Source organism: Columba livia, chromosome 1 (assembly GCF_036013475.1).
Source record: "Columba livia isolate bColLiv1 breed racing homer chromosome 1, bColLiv1.pat.W.v2, whole genome shotgun sequence".
NCBI lineage: Eukaryota > Metazoa > Chordata > Aves > Columbiformes > Columbidae > Columba > Columba livia.
Window position 1 is genome coordinate 160,645,606 of NC_088602.1, and position 19,713 is coordinate 160,665,318.

Consider the following 19,713-nt stretch of genomic DNA (forward strand, 5'->3'; position numbering starts at 1 on the left):
AAGATACCACTCTCAAGTTCTCTATAAAAACAGCTTGACTGAAAAATATGTTTTCAGTATATTAAAATTTCCAGTTTTATAATCAAGAATCAAAATTAAAATATCTCCTTTCTAATCCGAACTTTTCCACCTTTATCATTATTTTATGCAACTAATTTCTAAATATAGTAAAATACCAGACCAACCAGTGAGAAGGAAATGTTACTACATGGACTTTGATGTTTACAACGGTCATGAAAGATACATTCTCACTGTGGCACTGCTGGCAAACTAATATATCCACACAGAGTAGCAAAAAGCTATCTTTTTCACAGGGTTGAAGACAAAAAGAAAGACAATCACTGCTTTCTGTTATATAGATGCAGAAGTCTGCCAAGGTTGGCACAAGCAAATTGAGATGAAACAGAGAGATATCAAAATACAAAGCACCAAACTTTGGTATTGCCTTGGTCATTATAAAACTAAACCTTGTTCATAACAGCATTCCAACTCCTTCCTTTCATACAGTATATAACTTCTTCAGATGACCTCGTCCCATATACTTTTCTATTTTAATTGCTTTAATCAAGCATAGTCTAGGGATCAAAGCTTAAGCTTCTAGTAATTATGCCAGTTGATTCAGCAAATATACAAAACCAGACCAGGCTTTTAACATTTGCAGAATTGCAGGACAGATTTCCTGAGCAGAACAAAGGTACTAGTAATTTTCTATGTTCTAGGTAGTTGCAGGTATCGATGTAATTTTCAAATTTAGTACTTTTTCTGAATAGTAGGTGTCCTGGAAACCAAAGAAACTAATAAAATACAGAAACTGAGAGAGAAGGAGAAAGTGAAAAAACTCTTTATTCATCCTTTGTCATTGCAGGTGAAAATATAGTTTTAAATGCTGCAATTGGTTTTCAAGAAATTCCTTGTTATTTTCATCTACTAAAAATAAAGTCCATAAGGCAGGAAAATATCTGAATTTGGAAATCTATGGCAGACTTGTAATTTCAATTAATGCTTATTTATAAAGTGAACACACTTTATAACGCTGATTGTTAAGCATACTATTCAAATCATTTGATTGAGAGCTCAATAAATGCTTAAAAGCTTGTAGACATTTCCACTAATTATGATTCTTCCCAGCCCAAATGCTGTGCTGGATGCAGCCCTGTATGGCCACTCTGATTTCTTGGCCAGTAGAGGCCAATTCAGTCTTATTTCCTAAGAACATCAGCGAAATGCCAATAATAAAGTTACAACTTGCACACAAGCTTTGTGCTTCTTTAGTACCATTTTTGCTGCTGAAAGAATTAATATGCTGTGGTTTTGAATCAATGTACAATTAATTCACCTGCTTAATCATTACATCAATGAACAATTAATTCAGTAGCTTAATCACTCATTACCCTGCATCAGTCAGAGTTCAGGCCCTCATTTGACAATTCTTTTATTTATTCAGTTTAAAACACGCTGGATATTGGTTTTGCTAAGATTATTGTCACATGTTTAGTTGAAAACTCAGCATATATGTATTCCAAATTAAGAAGCATAAAGCTGTCCCACAACTTTGCAAGCTATTTAAATGAAAGAGATTCTTTGTCTCAAGGAGATTACAACGTAACATACAGAAACAATAAAATAGGTCAGAAAGCAAAATGTGAAAGTAGTTTAAAACAGATCAAAAAAACTAACGAGAGTAACAAGAGCCATATGAAGAAGATACCAGAAACATGGTCAAAAGCTAGAAAACAAGAAATGACAGAGGAAGCCAAGGCAAGAACTGCAAAGTTGCTTCATACATCTTTCTTTATACAGCACATATATAAACACATAAATAGAAAAAATAATTTCAAAAGGTCATCACAGGAAGATATAGGCTTTCTTCCATCAATTTTTTAAAATTTTCAGAGATTCCTTTAGCACTGATAACACTAAGTTGTTCTAGAACACAAACACAGACTGTCCTGAATTAGCAGCTTTACGTTCTGAGGTCACTTAAGTCTACATTGTTCACTGAAGTATCTGGAATGCAACAGGAAATTCAGCTATATTTTTCTTTTATTTATTGTCCCCTTAGCTTAAAAATCAGTGGAAGAAATAGTTTTTAAAAGAGAAATTTCTGTATGTGGGATAATGTCTACAGTAATCACAGAGATTGCTAGTAGCAACAATACGTGCTGTAAAAAAATTATATACTTCATTGTTAGTGCTTACTTTCATAACGTAGCATACAATAAAACAGTCATTTTGGTATCACAACCAAGCATCCTAATTTTAGTGACTTTTTCAACTCGACACACTCAGAAAGAATACCTGACGTCAGGAACTGTGTTTAAGAGCATAGCTACAGGAGGCTGTACAGAATATTTAGATGTCAGTGTGTGAAAAAAAAGTAGTTATGCTGCAGAGGAACAGGCCTGGGGCATTCATGTCTCTGAATCACTGCCAGGATCAGCAGATCGTCACTGTTAGGAGGGTGCCACTCTTTCTGCATAGCCCTCAACTATCATTTGACAACACTGTAAGAAGGGCAAGACAGCACAATTAAAAACAACAGATTAAAAGAAGACAAGAATGAAAGGCAGTTATTGGACCCAAAGAATGGGATACCTGTATTTTGTGAAAGAAGTTTGCCATGCATTTTGCAATCAATTTTTTGTTGCCTCAGATTGTTTGGTCTGGTAGCATACACAGAATTTATTACATATTAAAGACATCTCTCTACAATAGCAATAATCAGAATAATAGTAATATAGTAATAGTAATCAGAAAGACAAAAGTGTTACAGGATCAGGAATGGGAAGATTATCTAAATCTTAACTGCATCAGAGGCTGAGCTGAAATATGTTTTGCCACTTTAAGTAGTGCAGTGTTTGAATTGTCCTGCAGGGCTAGAGTGCTAGAAGGAGCAGCTGGGGCAAGGGAGTTGTGGGGGTTTTTATTATGGTTACATTTTAATGTAGGATTACATACTTTTTCAGAGCTAAAGCACTGAAGATTTCTCTTAATAAATGCTACTGAAAGATGGTTGCAATTAGACTGCTTTAGACATTAGATTTAGAGTATATAATAAACTCCTACCTTTATCTAAGCACATAAGCTTATTTACCTGAGTGAGGCAAAACTTGGCTTAAAACTGAGAACCTTAATAATCCTAACAACAGTTTCTGCTGTTCTATCAATTGCACATGTATGATTACTGTCCATATAAATCAAATTAAGCATTAGCTAGCATGAAACCACATTTGGGATTAATATTAAAAAATCCAGACAGGTACAACATACAAAGTTTTAAATATTTTTTGTATAATATAAATTTGGAATTTCTGATAATGCCAGCATAGTGCTTATCTGAACTAAACAGAAAGACAGTGTGGGTCCACCTAAGGAATGATAAATCTAAGGAACTGTAAGATGATAATATTATTAGGTAAAACAATCAATAGCAAAATCTTTGTGAACACAATTTTATGTTTGTTTAGGAACAATTTACATGCTGATTTTTTTAAGGCAGCAAACTTAATGTGATAATATTGTTTCGTACATGTTTTCTCCTACCAACACAAAACTAATTAACACATAAGCTTATTAACCTATTAGCTACTCTTACTCAAACTTTAACTATGGTTTAAATACCAAGGAAAATCGTTTCAGTTTTGTTAAAGTTCACTTACCTGAAAAGTATAAAACCGGGTCCCATTAGGAGGATGCACTTTAGGAGAGGCAGAGACAGTGTTCATATCCAAGAATATCATTTCTGGTCACACACACAATACAATCCACAGAGAGCTACAGACGCAGAGTAGAGTACTAAGCTCGGAGATAAATCCTTTCATACATTTAGCGAGGCAATTGGACAAAATGCAGTCTGTCCCATCCGTTCAGACGTACAGTGACAGCACTTTGAATTCCCCACCACTACCTTTGTGAGCTAAACTCTAAGGTCATTGCTCCCTGACCTCTAGCTCAGCTAGCTCTTTAAAATATGCACAATGAATAAAAATTAGAAATGCCAAAGAAAAGAGAGATAGAACCCACAGTATATGGAGCTTGTGCAGAATCTGGCAACGCTTTGGACCTGCCCATCTGTTCCCCGTGATAATCACCTCCCTCTACCACAGCCTTGCAAAGTGATTATGCTAAGCATCCCAGTTAACCAATAACACACAGTTTCATTTCAAGCAAGCATGCACAGTGAAAAGCAGAGGACCTCTTCTGACTAACCTGAAGCATGCCGTGTGTTCAGTTTATAGCTCTATTTGACAACAATGATAATTTTGCCATTTCGATTGCTGACAGCTACGTTAACACATAACAACTCGCTTTAAATAACATGGTGTGTTTTTTTGTTTTGACTGTCTTGCCTAGATGAAAGAAACAGTGCATTGCTATACAAATTGCTATTTTTTATATTTCTTCTTATTTCAGTGCTCCTACAGATTGCAAATGATGGGAAATACGTATTTGTGAGATGGTTTACAGAGCTACTGTCAAATTAAATATAACACACATTACAAGCCACTCTTTTCTCATTCTTTTCTACTTCTTTTTTCTCATCTTCAGTCTGAATCTGTCTTTAGGGAAGGTTTACCTAACATTACTAAGGTTGAAATTTTATTCTGAGCCTTACTGTGCTTCACAAAACTAGACACCTACAGCTTTGCTCATTATATATATACAGTATCTTTAAAAAAGATATTTTTTAAGGTTGATGATACTTTGAACACCTGCATTGAACATCCAAAAAGCATTCACTGTATTTTTCCTTCACACATAGATCACTTGAATTACATGAAGACATTAAAGGAAGTAATATTCAAAGAACTTGACACCTTTCAGCAAAAAATAAGTGTTCCATTTACAAAAATTGAAAAGTAGGGTTTCAGTAAAGGGTAAAAAAATGTAAAGAGGTTGGAAAATTAACTTTACACATTCTGTCAAGCACTTTGTATTTTATTCATAAGGCTTGAAAGACAGAGAAATCACTTAAGAAATGGTACGTTCAAAATGAAACTTGTCAAAAATCGAAAAGCCTGGCGAGTTACAATGCTGCCTCTGTTTTTTTGTTCTGTTTTATCTTAATGCTTTTAGCAACTGAAGATAATACAGTTTCTAAAGTAAAATGACCGTGAAAGGAGTTGAGATAGATGCAGAGATGTCTGCCTGTTTAAATGTGTATGCCAGTGTGGTGCATAGCACAATAATCATATTTTGTAAGCCAAAGAGAAAAAAATCCTCTTAAATCCCAGTCATGTCTAACAATTTCTTATAATTGCCATGATGTTTCTTCTTTAACATTTACTGAATCAAAGCAAAGCTACTATCTGGAACATTTTATTGAAATCCAGATTTCAGATTATGGATTATTCTCCCCTTTTACAGTTCTCTTCCAGAAGATCTAGATGCTGGTATTAGCAAAGGGTTCCCTCAGCTGGTCAAAGGAAAGATACCAGATTGTTGGTAATTTGAGTATAGAACTTTTTATCCTGATCTAATACTTTCCTCTTTATAATCTGCCTACCAAATGTACTCTATTTCCCTGTTGTGCAATGAATGAAGTTTATTTTATGGGCACTTAAAATTGTTTGCCCTGAAAGATGTCAGAAATTTACCTCTTAGTTTCCACACCAAATGCGCAATTTGAAGAATTCATGTGCAAAATCTCATGTACAATTCTCCAATAAACAAGTGGAGACACTACTAAACACTACTAAATAACTGTACCTATTAGTTTGAACTTCTCTTGCTGCAACGTTCACAATTTCTTAATCCTTGTTTCTATCTCAAGGAAACTCAGTTCATCTTCCCATACTGGCATTTGCTAAACCTTAAGCTAGTTCAGTCCTAAAAAAATATCGTCAATATCTTTAAGAAACGGTCAATAATAAAGTTACACATAACTGCTCTCGTGACTGTCTCCAGAACATCTTCCATGATCATAACACTATCACCGTATTTTGACTTGCTCATTCCAAATTTGTTCCTCAAGAACTGCCTGTCTTCTAGCTGCAGCCTTCCACTGGGTGCTCTTATTGAGATCACCGTCCGCCATGACTTAGCTGCCTATTATTTTTTTAAAAAATACTGCTTCTCAAAATACTGTTTCAAATCTTTTACCTGTTGTTTTGGCTTTCCTGCTTAGGTGAATAAATTTGCACTTTAAAAACCCACCACCACCACCAAAACCACAATTCCTCCTCCCCTTGAATTTGAGTTCCAATAAACACATTTCCCTATCTAAATGGTATAGATCTGGAGAGAGGGCATAGCATTATAACTGTTGTTCTCTCTCTCCACTAACTTTTACTTAATGTAAAAATGCTCCTGATAATGACTTTAAATTTTCTTTTAGCTCACTGCAAAACAGGCTAACACCACACTCTTGCAGGACTCTCATGGAATCAAAATGTAATTTTGATGTAACACTCGAGTTTGAAAACATCTGTGTCACATTGTGTTTTTCTGAAATAAATGAAATCAGCCTCCTCTCAGGAACCGGTCAGAGTATAGGTAAATTCAGTAAAGTATGAACTGATGCACAGCAAAATGCGTGTTTGCAGTTACTGAGGGAGACAGTCACATTTCAGAAAAGCCACCAACCGCAAAGCTGGGATTCAACAGTCTCCTTGGATCGAGGAGCTGAAACCAGGTCTCCCATGCCTAATTGAATGCTGCAACCTCTAAGCTGGGTATCAAGCAATACGGCCTGAAAGCGAGCAGAAAGTGGAACAAAATAAACTGAAAAGAATCAATGCGCCAAACAGAGAAACAGACCTACAGACCATGACTATAGCTCAGTGGTAGAAGTGCTCACAAAGGATGTAATTCCAATTCAAATACTTGCTCTCATGAGCCTTCCAATGAATGATTTAATTATTCCATGAAGTGAAAGAGTTGTAGTGAAGGAAAAAAAATCTCTTGCATGAAAAGAAATCCTACATGCTTAAAAGTATGAGATGTGGTAATGCTTCTGAGATGGCTTGAGTTCCAATTACTTTTGAATGTATGAGTTACCAAGCTTTGAATCTGTATTATATGTGTTATGTTGACTCTGCATTCAATTTAGATACTCCCTCTCCAAAACTTTCAGTGTGGTATATTTTTTTTCAAAAAAATATTGTTCTTTTGGTTGTGTAGCCTACTATTTTTATAGTAGATACAAAAATGTACATATACGTTGATATATGTAGATAAATATTTGTGTAACAAAAAAACACAGGAAGCTACACAGCAAAAAAGAAGAAATATATATAGCTATGTCAGACTATTATGTGAAGTACTTTGAAAATTTAGGGACACTAATACAAAAACTTATATCTCTGACTGCAGAGACAAGATGTACTTTTTTAAATTGCCAAACACACTTAGATTTTTAATATGCTAGTCCTTGTGTGATACAGTTTCTCTTCAGAATATGTAGTGCAATAGAAAAGCAGATGTTTTGAGTTAAGATTTAAATCACCAGCTCTTATTAAATTATGTGAGTAATTATCCAGAAACATGTACTTTATATCACATACTGTTCTCATTTCTGTCTCTATTAAGGAAAAAAAAAATGTTAAAGAAACATGCCTTCCTCTAGGACCAGTGAGAGTGTGTCATTTTTAGAACACCAGAGAGCTTTCACATTAAACTTAGATCAAACCATTTTTACTTCACAGACTCCCACAAACCCTACTAAGCTTCCAAAATGTACAACACTGTACTTGAACTGGTGTTTCTTTAAAATCTGTTGTTGCAGACATCAGTACAAAGGGAGTATCATATGATACATTACTCATCTGGCTAAAATTCCCTGAATTTGATTTACACTGAAAACAGTTAATGTGTAAAGAGTTCTGATGTCCGACTATTAATGGATAAAAATATGTTAAACTTTACCTCACTTCTGACAAAAGATATTGATATTGCATAATCAAACTGCAATCAACATCTTCATAAATTCACACATCAGATCTAATTTTTCTCCATATCCAAAAGAATTTACAATTCTTTTTACCTTATTTAATGACATTCTAGACCAAAAGTATTTCAATTTTTTCATGAAAAAAGCAACACAAAAATGTATTATCTGACAAATGAATATACTTTAAAAAATGTATAAAACTCATACATATCAAGTTTCAGAAACTAACCTTTCCCAGCTGGTATAGCTCCCAGAAAGCAAAGTGGGAGGGAGAATTAAGGCAAATGAAGTATAGTACAAGGAAGTTTTTGCTCCCTTTCAGCCATCTGGTACAAACAGCAAATTTTGTTAGAATGGAAGACTTGAAGAAAGAGATCAGCTCATCTTACTGATAAGTAAAGCCTGTTATTCATCCTGTTTCTGTAATTGTTCTTCATAATTTTTCCCTTTGCCTTATATTTTGACTATAAAAATACCAACACTTGTACAGGGAAGCAGGTCTTACAAGAGCAAGTGCTGGTATGAAGTCAGTATGCACTTATGAGCTCTATCTGAACCTCAAACACAAGGTTTTGTGTAACCTGTGAAGGCAAGTAAACTCCAGAACAAACTATCTTCTGTTAGCTGTATAAACTGTGTTTCAGCAACCATAAAGGATAAAACATGTCCCAACAGGTGTATTCGGTACAATGGCTTCCCTTTCAAGTAGAAGATTTACAACTCAAACTTTCAGAGGAAATGCAAATATTAATGCAACTCCTTTTCAAAGTACCCTTGCTTTGTTGTATATGTTTGGGCATTTTACCAAATATTGCAATTATTTTGGAAAAAACAGAGTCAACATCAACTAATCAACTTCAAACTTTCAAAACCATTTCTCTTTTAAACGGCAAATTCAGAATTCATTTTTCTAACACTAACTATTTATGTGCTACAAAAGGTCAATAAAATTAAAATCACTGATTCAATATCTAATTGAGTTTAAGAATACAGGAGCGAATCCAGAATACATTTTCTACAACCTATCAAGTATGTAGCCCGTAACCAACAATCATCATATGCAACCACAATGCAAATATTTCGAAAAGATACAATGTCTGATTTTGCAATTTGTTTGCTTAACAAGTAGTATTTCCCTTCCTTTTGTACATTCTGGACAGGCAATTGTTGACTGCAGCCAGGACTCTTGTGCCACAGTGGCCTACAATATTCTGGTCATCACAAGTGTGAGAATTTAATTCTTACACTTTCAAGATTTATTGATAAAATAGTGCTATATCTGACTCCCTTTCTGCATGGTTCAACAAAGCTGAGATGAAATATCCAAAGTACCATTCTGTTTTTCTTGAAACACTTCAAGTCCTCAGCGCTGGATCTGTGTTTCATCTATATAAGCTGACCGTGAGTAAATCAAGATTGCGCACAGAAGCTTATTAGTTAACTGAACTCAATATAAACACTGTTTTTATCTATTTTTAAGTTATATGTTAATGACAGTGACTCAGTGAGTGAATCTAAAATAGAAACTGAATGAAAACATAACACTTAAATATAGAGAAGTGTTCTGGACATTGAGCATAATGTGAGAATTAAAGGACAAGAGGATGGCAGAATTGCAAGAATGTGTAAGGAAACAAAACAACAAAAAATCAAGGGAAATTTTATGTCTGTTTCACTAATTTGTATCTTAGTGTTTTGAAAAGATACACACTTTTCTCCACAACTTTTTGGCTTCAACTCCAAAAGCACAGACACTAAGCTATATTTAGTCCACAAACTGTGTCCTCTGCCATTCACTTCTGATGCCGGGAACAACTGCATTTCTGTTTTGTGGCATAACTACATATTTCATTAAAAAGTTCCAAGGCTTTTTAGAATTAAAGATATTTTTTGATGTAGAATCATAGCAGTGTTGGCATTTATGAGTATTTTTAATACAATTCCAGTCGAATCTAAAATTAACTCTTGATGAACCAACACCAGAAACTACAAAATAATGTGATTCCAGATGGTAGCAAAAATATAACGAAAACACTCAGCTTGTTTTTTCACCCTGCACTATATCACTTAGGTATCACTTTTGTTATTTATGTCCCTTAAGTTGTTTATATTGTAACATTATACACAGTGGTATCACTGCACTTGGCAAAATAAGAGTGGTTTCTTACCAGTAAATGTAGCATTTAAATCACATAAATTACTGCAAAGGATCACAGTACATTAAGGATGAGAGAAATTATGAAAGAACATAAGAGATAATAATCATTGCCTATGTATCAACCTCAGCAGAGTGGCTTTTTCAAGTTAACATCTTACATTATATGCCTCATCACGAGGTTAAAAATAGCATGAGGGCGTACCATGGAAAAACGAAAGATACAAATTTGAGATAACATGTTCAAGCACTACTACTTAGCACAACTCACTATTAATAGATATCCTCTCTAACCTGCACGTCTGCACCTCCCCCCTTCAAAAGTATTTTTTCTTCATAAAGGCACTTTTTAATTCATTTGAGTACCATTCATTCATTTTATAACGATTCTGTGGTCTTTATATACACTGAGATATATCCTGTTCCACAAGTATAAAAACTACCCAGACAGTAAATGACTAATGAAAATGAGTAGCAGAATTATATCTAGAAGATAAAGGCTGTCAGGAAAGCTTGTGCCAAGTCAATTGCCTTTGTCATTTATTTTTATTTCTGCTCCATCTGGAAAATATCTTTTGTGTTAATGAGTATGAACTTAAAGATCTGAATCAAAAGCTAAAAATCACAACTGATCAGTCCTAAATTTCACATGGGAACTGGGAACACTCAGTCGAGTGAGGACTGTGGGTATCCGGAGACCTTTGCAAAAGAAGGTCTGTTTGTTTTCTTTCTCCATTAAAATTTCATAAGTTTTCTCTAGTGTCAGTGAACATATTTCTGAATGCAATGAACGTAAACTGGAGAAACACAAATAACCAAACAAAAACCCAAATAAACAAACCTACAAAAACAAACAAACAAAAAAACCCTGCACAATCATTCCTTCTTTCACATTGTGTAAGACTTGATATATCACTGATATTCTAATAAAATTCCCAGAAGCTGATTTACCATAGTAGCTTTTCTGTCCTGAAGTTAACTAGAGCAATGATTCTGAATGGGATTACAACCCTTGAGAACTGGAATCTGCTAAAGGATTGTTAATGGGAACAATATTTATATTCATACTTCCAAAAGCAGTAATTAATTCAGTTGTTTAATTGAAGACGTCTTTCATCTAATTTTCAAGGATGTTCAGTCTTTGAACAGCCTCTCCAAGTCGCTCCAGCCCTGCTTGATGTTGTTATTTGCCATTTTGAGCATCAGGTCTCAGTTTTGTACACCAAACAGGCCATGTACTTGGAGTGACTGAGCAAGTTTGAAAATGTCAGACCTGTTGCTCCAACTCTATTCACAAAATGTCATATTCTACATATGAGGCAAAACTCCCATTTATTTCTAAAGACAAGAAATCAAACCTTCTAACGCTTCTTTTTTCTTTAAATACATACCACATATCAGTAATAACATAGCAGCTTGAAAAGACTTCAAGACTTTGCTATAGTGCACAGCTCTTCATTCTCATATACACAGCCTTTGAAAGATAAGTGGTCATGGTAGAAAAAGGAGAAAAAGTGTCTCTTCTAAAAATGTATCCTACTTCTTCCACATTTCCCCTTAGCCTCTTGGTGGCATTTTCCCTTACAAAAGTGTTTTGGGAGTGTTTCTGTACTGATATTGTCTAAAATAATCTCTCCAACACAGGAAAGATATTGGATTATAAAACAAAACAGGCAATACTGTCCTGAGGGCAAATGGGTGTTGCAGCTCTTGGTTCAGCAGACTTTCACTTCCCTTTACAAGCTATTATAAAAATATAGAAAGATCCAGCTACTGCATACCTATTGAGTGGAAGCAAACGTCACATTTTTCTGGGAAGAGAATTATAATATACAAAGATAGCTGAGAGATACTTTTCCAGTGTTAGGAAATGTGAATTCAGATTAAAATTTTTTTTTTTTATTTTCTTTTTCCTTCATTATTTAGACTTGGGCAATCACAGACTATGCTGTGCTGATTAATGTTGATTTAACATTGATTTTCAATTATCCTATTTATCTTTCTGAAAATTCTGAAAGAATTATAGAATCATAGAATGTCCTGAGTTGGAAGGGACCCACCAAGATCATCAAGTTCAACTCCTGTTCCTGCCAACAGACAAGTTAAAAGTCAACAATATAAAAACACTCTGTTCTTAACCTTTGAGTTGAACGGCTTCAAAATATGCTAAATCCTGAAAAATTACTTTGTAAATCCGTATCTTCATGATATCCACGTTTATTCTTTATTAAACACATTTTGGAAAAAACAAACAAAAACCAACCAACAAGAATGGTAGGATAGGATATTAAGGAAGTAAGGTGGTATTTATAGGACATAGGAAAAACAAACTATTTTTTTATTTCCTCTCTGCATTCAGTCTGGATTACATAAAAAGGGGAAAAAAGTTCCCTTCAATATTTATCACACAAGTGACTAAGCAGCATTATTCATGATTTATCTTGCCATGCATCTAAAAAGTGTCATAAACTTCTAAGCGGTGTAACATACATGTTCTTAACATTCTTATGGTTTAATCCATATGTCTGGCTAGAAAATTGAGATGAAGATGAACTGATAATTACCAAATGTGTGTGGCAATATTTAGTGAAGAAAGAACTGTTGCTATTAAAGATCATGGCCTAAAAACATACACTTGGACTGGATGGTCAGGAAAAACAGCTACTTGACAAGAACAAAAATGTAGTCGAAGCTAAACTGATACTGGGACAGTACTGCTCTCATCTTCAAACAAAATCCTATCCCTTCTGCATGGTAGCGGATGACTAGTGCCTGCACTCATAGCTCTTCTGCACTCATAGCTTATTTGGAAAATGCTGGTAGGTCAGAAGAAGAGCATTGTTCATGGACAGAGAACCGCAGGTAGAGTGATACCAGGTGGGAAGCTGAGAATTATGTGGATGCTGTTGCACAAGGACTACATCCCCACATGGGAATCTCCTCAACAGTGTACATAAGGCAGCTTTTCCTTTTCTTTCTTTCAAGGAAGCAATGAACATCAGCATCTTCGGGTGGGCTTTATCTGCAGTGTAGGGGCCAGTGTCTCCGTGCATTACCACAGGCTCCCTTTAAAGTCAATAAAGACAGGCAGTTTCAAGGGGCACAGCTCCTGACCTATTTTAGATGTCTATTTTAGTTTGTGATGAATCACACCACAGAGGTGGGAGGCAGTAAAACAGAAATGCCTACGCTGTACATGTCTGAAGTTCAGTGCAGTGAGTCCTACCCTGTTAGCCTGAACTGAATGTTAAACAAGTCATCAAAATATGACAAGAAAATATTATAATCAAGGACAAAAAACCCACCACAGATTATGTACACCTGAGGGAAATTTACTATTAGAAATAACTATTTGTGTAACTATCTGAAACAAAACTAAAACCACATAAACCTGAAAATGGCTTTTCGTACTTTCCTAAAACAAATTATGTGAAAAACAACATCTGCAGCAACAAATTCACAGTTACATCCAGGTTCAGTCTGCTGTTATAATCACTTGCAAGATTAACACCCCAGACTAAGATACAGAACGTTATCGAGCACAGCAAAATTAACTGCAAAATTACTCATGTTTTATAAAACAAGATATTGTGACACTAACAATTTAAATCACACCTACAAGGTTAAATAACGTAGAAATCTCAGGCCAGGCCATTCTTAATTCTTAGTACTACATATGCACTTATTTCATGTTCACTGAAGCATGAACTTATCTCTTTGTATATTAAACTGATACAACATACTTATATTACAATTAAAACCTCAGGATTGTGTTTAGAATTTCATATAGTATCAAGCAGCCTTAAATTTTGATGTCTCAAGTAACTGAAGTGTTAATTAGTATGTTCTTAAGGTGGCATCGGAAATCCTTAAAAAAATTGTAAAGCACCAGATATAAAACGAACTTAAGATGTGTATAAAATATATACACCTATGATTAATAGAATAGCCAAATGACAGTATTGTCCTATGTAGAAAATTTTCCTAATTAAAGTAAATGAAGAAGCTTTTCATTTGGAAAAAATAAAAGAAGTGACACATGCCAACCACAGATTTGACCTGCATTATCCATATGAAAGTTTACTGCTTTGCTAAGTCTGATATAGTATGTATTCTCAGCAAGACCTTATGAGAAAGATACACATAGAAAAATTATACACAGATTAGAATTTGTTAGACTTCATCAGTTTTAATTATTTTCACCTTTCAACTTCACCCACTGGCCTCTGTTCTGTTAAGAAAATAAATAGATACATCTGGTCTAGCTCCTCTATAGCAGTTACATATGACATAAACACATCATGGTTTATTTCTCCTTTAACCAAACAGTGCTAATCCTGAGAGCCTGTCTTCACTTAAAAACTCCTTCTTACCCCTAACCATTTTCAGTGTCTCTACTTCTCCAGATAGTGGCTTACCATGACAGAGTACGTTTTGCTTCTTCTCTGCACATCCAGATGGAAATCAAAGGGAAACATTTTATCTTACTCCTACTCCCGCCCCTTTAACAAGACTCCAAACCTTCTAGTTGGCGCATGGAAAATGGCTCTGAAATTGCAGTTAACTGTTATTTGCTAAGAATGAACAACATTATACCTCCGAATAGACAGGTGCCATATGAACCAATTTAGACAAACACAAATTGTAACTCAAAGCTTTCGGACACTGACCAAGAAAGAAATCTCATTAAATGGTAGAACAGTTTTCTACATTTACACTCTACGTTTGTACTTTTTAACTGAAAAAACTAAGATGATCATGAATGTGGTTTGACAGACAGCAAGATAGAACAGTTGGGGAAATATTAATAAACCACAGATGAGTCAACAATTTAAATAAAACTTGTGATTTTATTTTTTAAAAATTTCAAATGACTCATTCATTATTATGCGCCATAAATTTCAGTTACATATACTCCACCTCCTAATATCTGAACAAATGAACTTGGTCTCTGTTCAAGCTAAACAAGATATTCTATCACTTCATATGCATTTGAACTGTTCACATACTAAATTAACCAGCGAACTCTTCATTTGCTTTACAAGAATCTTGAAAAATTTTCCTAATTTCCACAATTTCACTTTGGCAATTAATGCATCTAAAAGGTAAAATCGTGAAAAGTTATTAGAGAACAAAATGTCTGTTGTGGAATGCTAAACGCTATAGTTAGTCTAGAAACAACATGTTAGATCAAGCTCCAGGCTTAAAAATCATCCCTTTTCATGAGGGCTAAAAATAAGCTTTTGCTATTATCAATAACTTTCAACAAGGACAGATCTGTTTCATGGATACCCTCTCACAGACTCTTTTTCAGCTCAGTTGTTGCTTGTTTCAGTTTAGACAAAGATCAGCCTCCTAAGCAATCCCATGTCAAATGTTCTGTGTTTTGCTGTTACTGCCCATCTCCGGAGTTGCTTTCCGAGTCGCTGGAGACATTAATTGGGCTAGAAAGAGGCAAGCACAACCTGTCAAAGCTAAAACAGAAGACGTGGCAGATTTGGTATGGAGGCTGTGATACCGTTAGAGGGGAAAGGAAAGCTATATTTATGGGAGTAAACTAAACATGTTTAGGAAAGTTCCCATTCTTTGTGGCCAAGTGGCATGGAATAGCATACAAATATACCAGTCAACCCTGAAGTGTCCAAAGGGGCTGCCTGCAAACTGCTTATTTGGAATGGTCCCTGTGACAGTCCTATTCCCAGGCTGTACTTAGGAACTGCCTGGAAGAGGAGTAATTTTGTGTGAATGAAAAGTGTGCCATGGTCTAGGCCAATAGATTACTACTACAGATGATTGTGTTTGACCATTCAGGAACACACGAACATTACTCAGTACTTTTTGATTTTCTAGCATATAAACATGCCAAGCCTTACCAGAAGGTTTAAAGTTATGGCACATAATAAAAAAATTAATGCATTTCCAGTCTTGCTGTTGAAAATCGTTGGGTGCTTAGGGCAATACTTAACAATAGATTATGAATGATCAATATTAATCAACTCCTTCTAAAACTTCAATCAAGATAAATCATACTGGATGCAGTGTAGTAGTTGCATTTTTGACTGAAGAACACAAAACTGTAATTGGGGAGAGAATGCAGATTGATGGATACCTTTAATTAATTTCACTCACTTGTCCTTCACTGTTGATGTAAACCAGTATGTGCTCCGCCTGTATTGTCTACAGAAAATCATTGATTCCCGGCAGCTGTGCTAACAAGTCTTTTTTTGCAGCAGCAGCAGCAAAAGTTGATCTTAGTCTTTGGGAGATGATTGCAGAAGGAAACAAACATACATATGAACCACAATACAATGTTTGAATCAATTAGAGCAGAAAAAAACCCTTAAGATCAAAGCCAACCGTAAACATAGCACTGCCAAGTTCACCACTAAAATATGTTCCTAAGCACCATGTCTACACATCTTTTAAATATCTCCAGGGATGGTGACACAATCACTTCCCTGGGCAGCCTGTTTCAGTGATTCACTACCCTTCCTAGAAAGAATATTTTTCTTAATACCCAATCTAGTCCTCCCCAGGCACAACTTCAGGCTGGTTCCTCTTGTTACCTGGGAGAAGAGACCGACCCCTTCCATACTACAGCCTCCTTTCAGGTAGCTGCAGACTGCAATTAGGTCTCCCCTCAACCTCCTTTTCTCCGTGCTCAACAGTCCCAGTTCCCTCAGCTGCTCCTCATCAGACTTGTGCTCCACATCCCTCACCAGCTTCATTGCCATTCTCTGAGTTTTCTCCATCACCTCAATGTCTTTCTTGTAGTGAGGGACCCAAAACTGAACACAATATTCAAGGTGGGGCCTCATCAGTGCTGAGGACAGGAGGACAATCACTTCCCTGGTCCTGCTGGCCACATTGTTCCTGATAAAAGCCAGGATGCTGTTGGCCTTTTTGGCCACCTGGGCACATTGCTGGCTCATGTTCAGCTGCTGTCAATTAACACCCCCAGATCCTTTTCCTCCACACAGCTTCCTAGCCACTGTTCCCTGAGCCTGTAGCACTGCCTGGGGTTGTTGTGACCCAAGTACAGGTTTCAGCAGCTGGCCTTGTTGAACCTCATTGACCTGGCCTTAGGCCACTGATCCAGCAGGTCCATGTTTCCTTTTATGTATTTATTATTTATGTAATTCTAAGCTTTAAATTGGTCTAGTATGGAGATGTTTCTTGTCTTATGGAAATACGAAAGCAGCAGTTGCATAATACCTTTAGGTTGGCTTGTTTTGTTGATTTGACAGGAGAAATCATAGAATATTGTGGATTGGAAAGGACCTTAAAAGGTCGTCTAGTCCAAGCCCCCTGCAATAAGCAGGCACATATTCTACTAGATCAGATTGTTCTGAGAGCCTGGCCATGCATTTAGGCTGGTTTCCAGAGACCATCACAAAAAGTTTCCAGACTTCTTTTAAATATCCTAAAATTCAGCATAAGTAACTACTCTGGACAATAACACTTTTTGTGGACTGATCACTTTTATTTTCTTCTGACAGGATTTTAAAAATGTTTTCAACATTCTGATGTTGCTCTCTGAATAAGAAGGTATGCAATTGATTAAGACCTGGCCTTACAATTAACTTAGTCTCGCTAACACCCACGCAGAAGAATCCGTATTTCTCTACACTGCCATTGCATCCTGCTGATTCAAAGTCTCATTTCTTTTATGCAGCCTGAAATTAGGTTAGTTTTTACTTTCCAGTATATGTAAGTAATTCAGATTGATTAACATTGGTGACGTCAAAAGCATCAATTAATTTTACATTCAACATCACTGCAATACAGATCAGATTGAATCTTGCAGATGGGAGTACTGCATAAAATTGTAGGCACCTCTGCTTGTAAAAGTTGAAGTTTTTTTAACTTTTTTTTTAAACTTCCCCCCCCCCCCCCCCCCCCCCATCTGCTTGTTTCACAGATGATTTCACCCTTCAGCAATATGCAGCTACAAGCAGCTGACTCTGGAGAAACAATTTTTAATTAAAACCTGTTTTCCCCCCCTCCTTTTGTTTCAGTTAATGATTGCCAGGAGGTGTTGATAACCACAGGCCCTTTCCAATACATTCTGAGCATTCTCATGTCCTATCACCTTCCACAGAAATTATGGGATGCTCATCATCTATGATGTGAGACGACATATATATTTCTCTGGCAGCCGAGCTGTGCTAAATGAAAACTATCCACTGAGAAGTAATCCGTTTTTCATTTTAAAAAATATACTTCCAGTAATGAATAATATTGTCCTAAAAATCTAGAAGTACAGGAAAAAAGTTTGGTTATAGTGGTAAATAACTTTTGATATTACATTCATGATTTAACAGTTTTCAGTGTTTCCTAAATCAACTTTTGAAGTTGCAATACTTATGCATTCATAATAATTCACTTCATATTGTTTGGAGGTTTAGGACCTAAGTTTGAGCTGGGATCATGTAGCTAAGTTCAGAGCACTGAATGTTTTTGCTCATTCATCCACTTAAGAGAAGAGTGATTAAGTATAATGTCTTTAAAAATGCTGCTCTCAAGACTACACTAGACCCTTTCCATCAGAAGAGTTATTTTAAACATCAATGTTTTTGTTCTACGGATTTGGTAGCTTACACAATGAAAGCCTTCTTTTAGGCATTGATAAACCTGGAGTTTCTTCTTGTTGTTTATTGGCTTCTTTAAGATTTGGTGAGCTAGATTTTATAGAAACAATTAACAAAATGTTGCTTTCATTAAAAAGTGCTTGGCTCAGACCCCATTTGATATTTTGTTCTGAAGATGGCAGAACACAGTTGTGTCTATGGCTATTCAGACATGTTACTATCCATAAAAAGTCCAAAATGGTACAATTCCATGCAGGATTTTTTGCTCTGTATATTGAGATTCATCAGCCGTGGAAGCATACGTAGAGAAAAGAAAGTACTTTGACTCCCTTCCTCCAGATGGTACAGAAAATACCACTGACTTAAATCCTGCAATGAACAGACGTACTGTGAACACTGGAACTACCAAATGCATCCTTCAATGACTTACAATTAACCAGTAAGCTAAGTAAAATAAATATTTCATTATATGAGTAGGTCTCAAAACTGTTACAAATCAAAGGCTGTCTTACAGAACAGTGTATTGCTGCATAGATACTACTTTATATGCAAAGTGGCTTAGATCAGAAGATGAGGAACTTTCTCCATGAAACTAGGCTACATAAACAAAAGGACACAATTACCACCACCACGAACAAAAAAAACCCACTGCATATACCTTCCAAGTGAGGACTCATCCCTCTTGCTTTGGGTTTTCCCTGTAATTCAGCAACCAAACATCTTAATGTACATGTAGGTGCTCAAAGGAATTGTCCAGCACAACGAATGCTAAAAAGTGCTATCTTTTCCTACTTCGGCTAATAAAAAAGTAGTGGTAGCAAAGCCAGCTTTTTTTTATACTGCTAAATCTGCAGAGGGAAGGGTCTGTGAGCAGCAGATGAGTACAGCAGCGCTGTGCAGGGTGAATAGCAGCCCCTCCAAAGGTTCCAGCCAAAACCCAGAATACTTTCTGGTTTCTTGTTGCTGAAAGATGATATCATTGGAAGACAAAGTTTTAGGTTTTGGCTTCCGTACAGATGTAAATTTTTTATCACACTCTTACAAACATTTAAATATTACTCTGTCACCATCAGCCC

The 19,713-nt window shown here is 35.7% G+C and overlaps 1 protein-coding gene across 10 annotated transcripts in view; it reads right to left on the reverse strand.

Moving 5' to 3' along the window:
• Window positions 1-19,713, reverse strand: part of PPFIA2 (PTPRF interacting protein alpha 2) — a 317,732-nt gene that overhangs the window by 216,229 nt on the left and 81,790 nt on the right. For 2 of the 10 annotated variants that reach the window (XM_065041498.1, XM_065041489.1), the window contains exon 1: window positions 3,660-4,081. The exons of 6 other annotated variants lie outside the window; for them this stretch is intronic. In XM_065041498.1, the coding sequence (XP_064897570.1) occupies window positions 3,660-3,740 (81 nt within the window). In that variant the 5' untranslated portion in view covers window positions 3,741-4,081. Of the gene's footprint in view, window positions 1-3,659; window positions 4,082-19,713 lie in introns of those variants that run through there. 2 more of the 10 variants (XM_013370087.3, XM_065041507.1) reach the window with 1 other exon arrangement.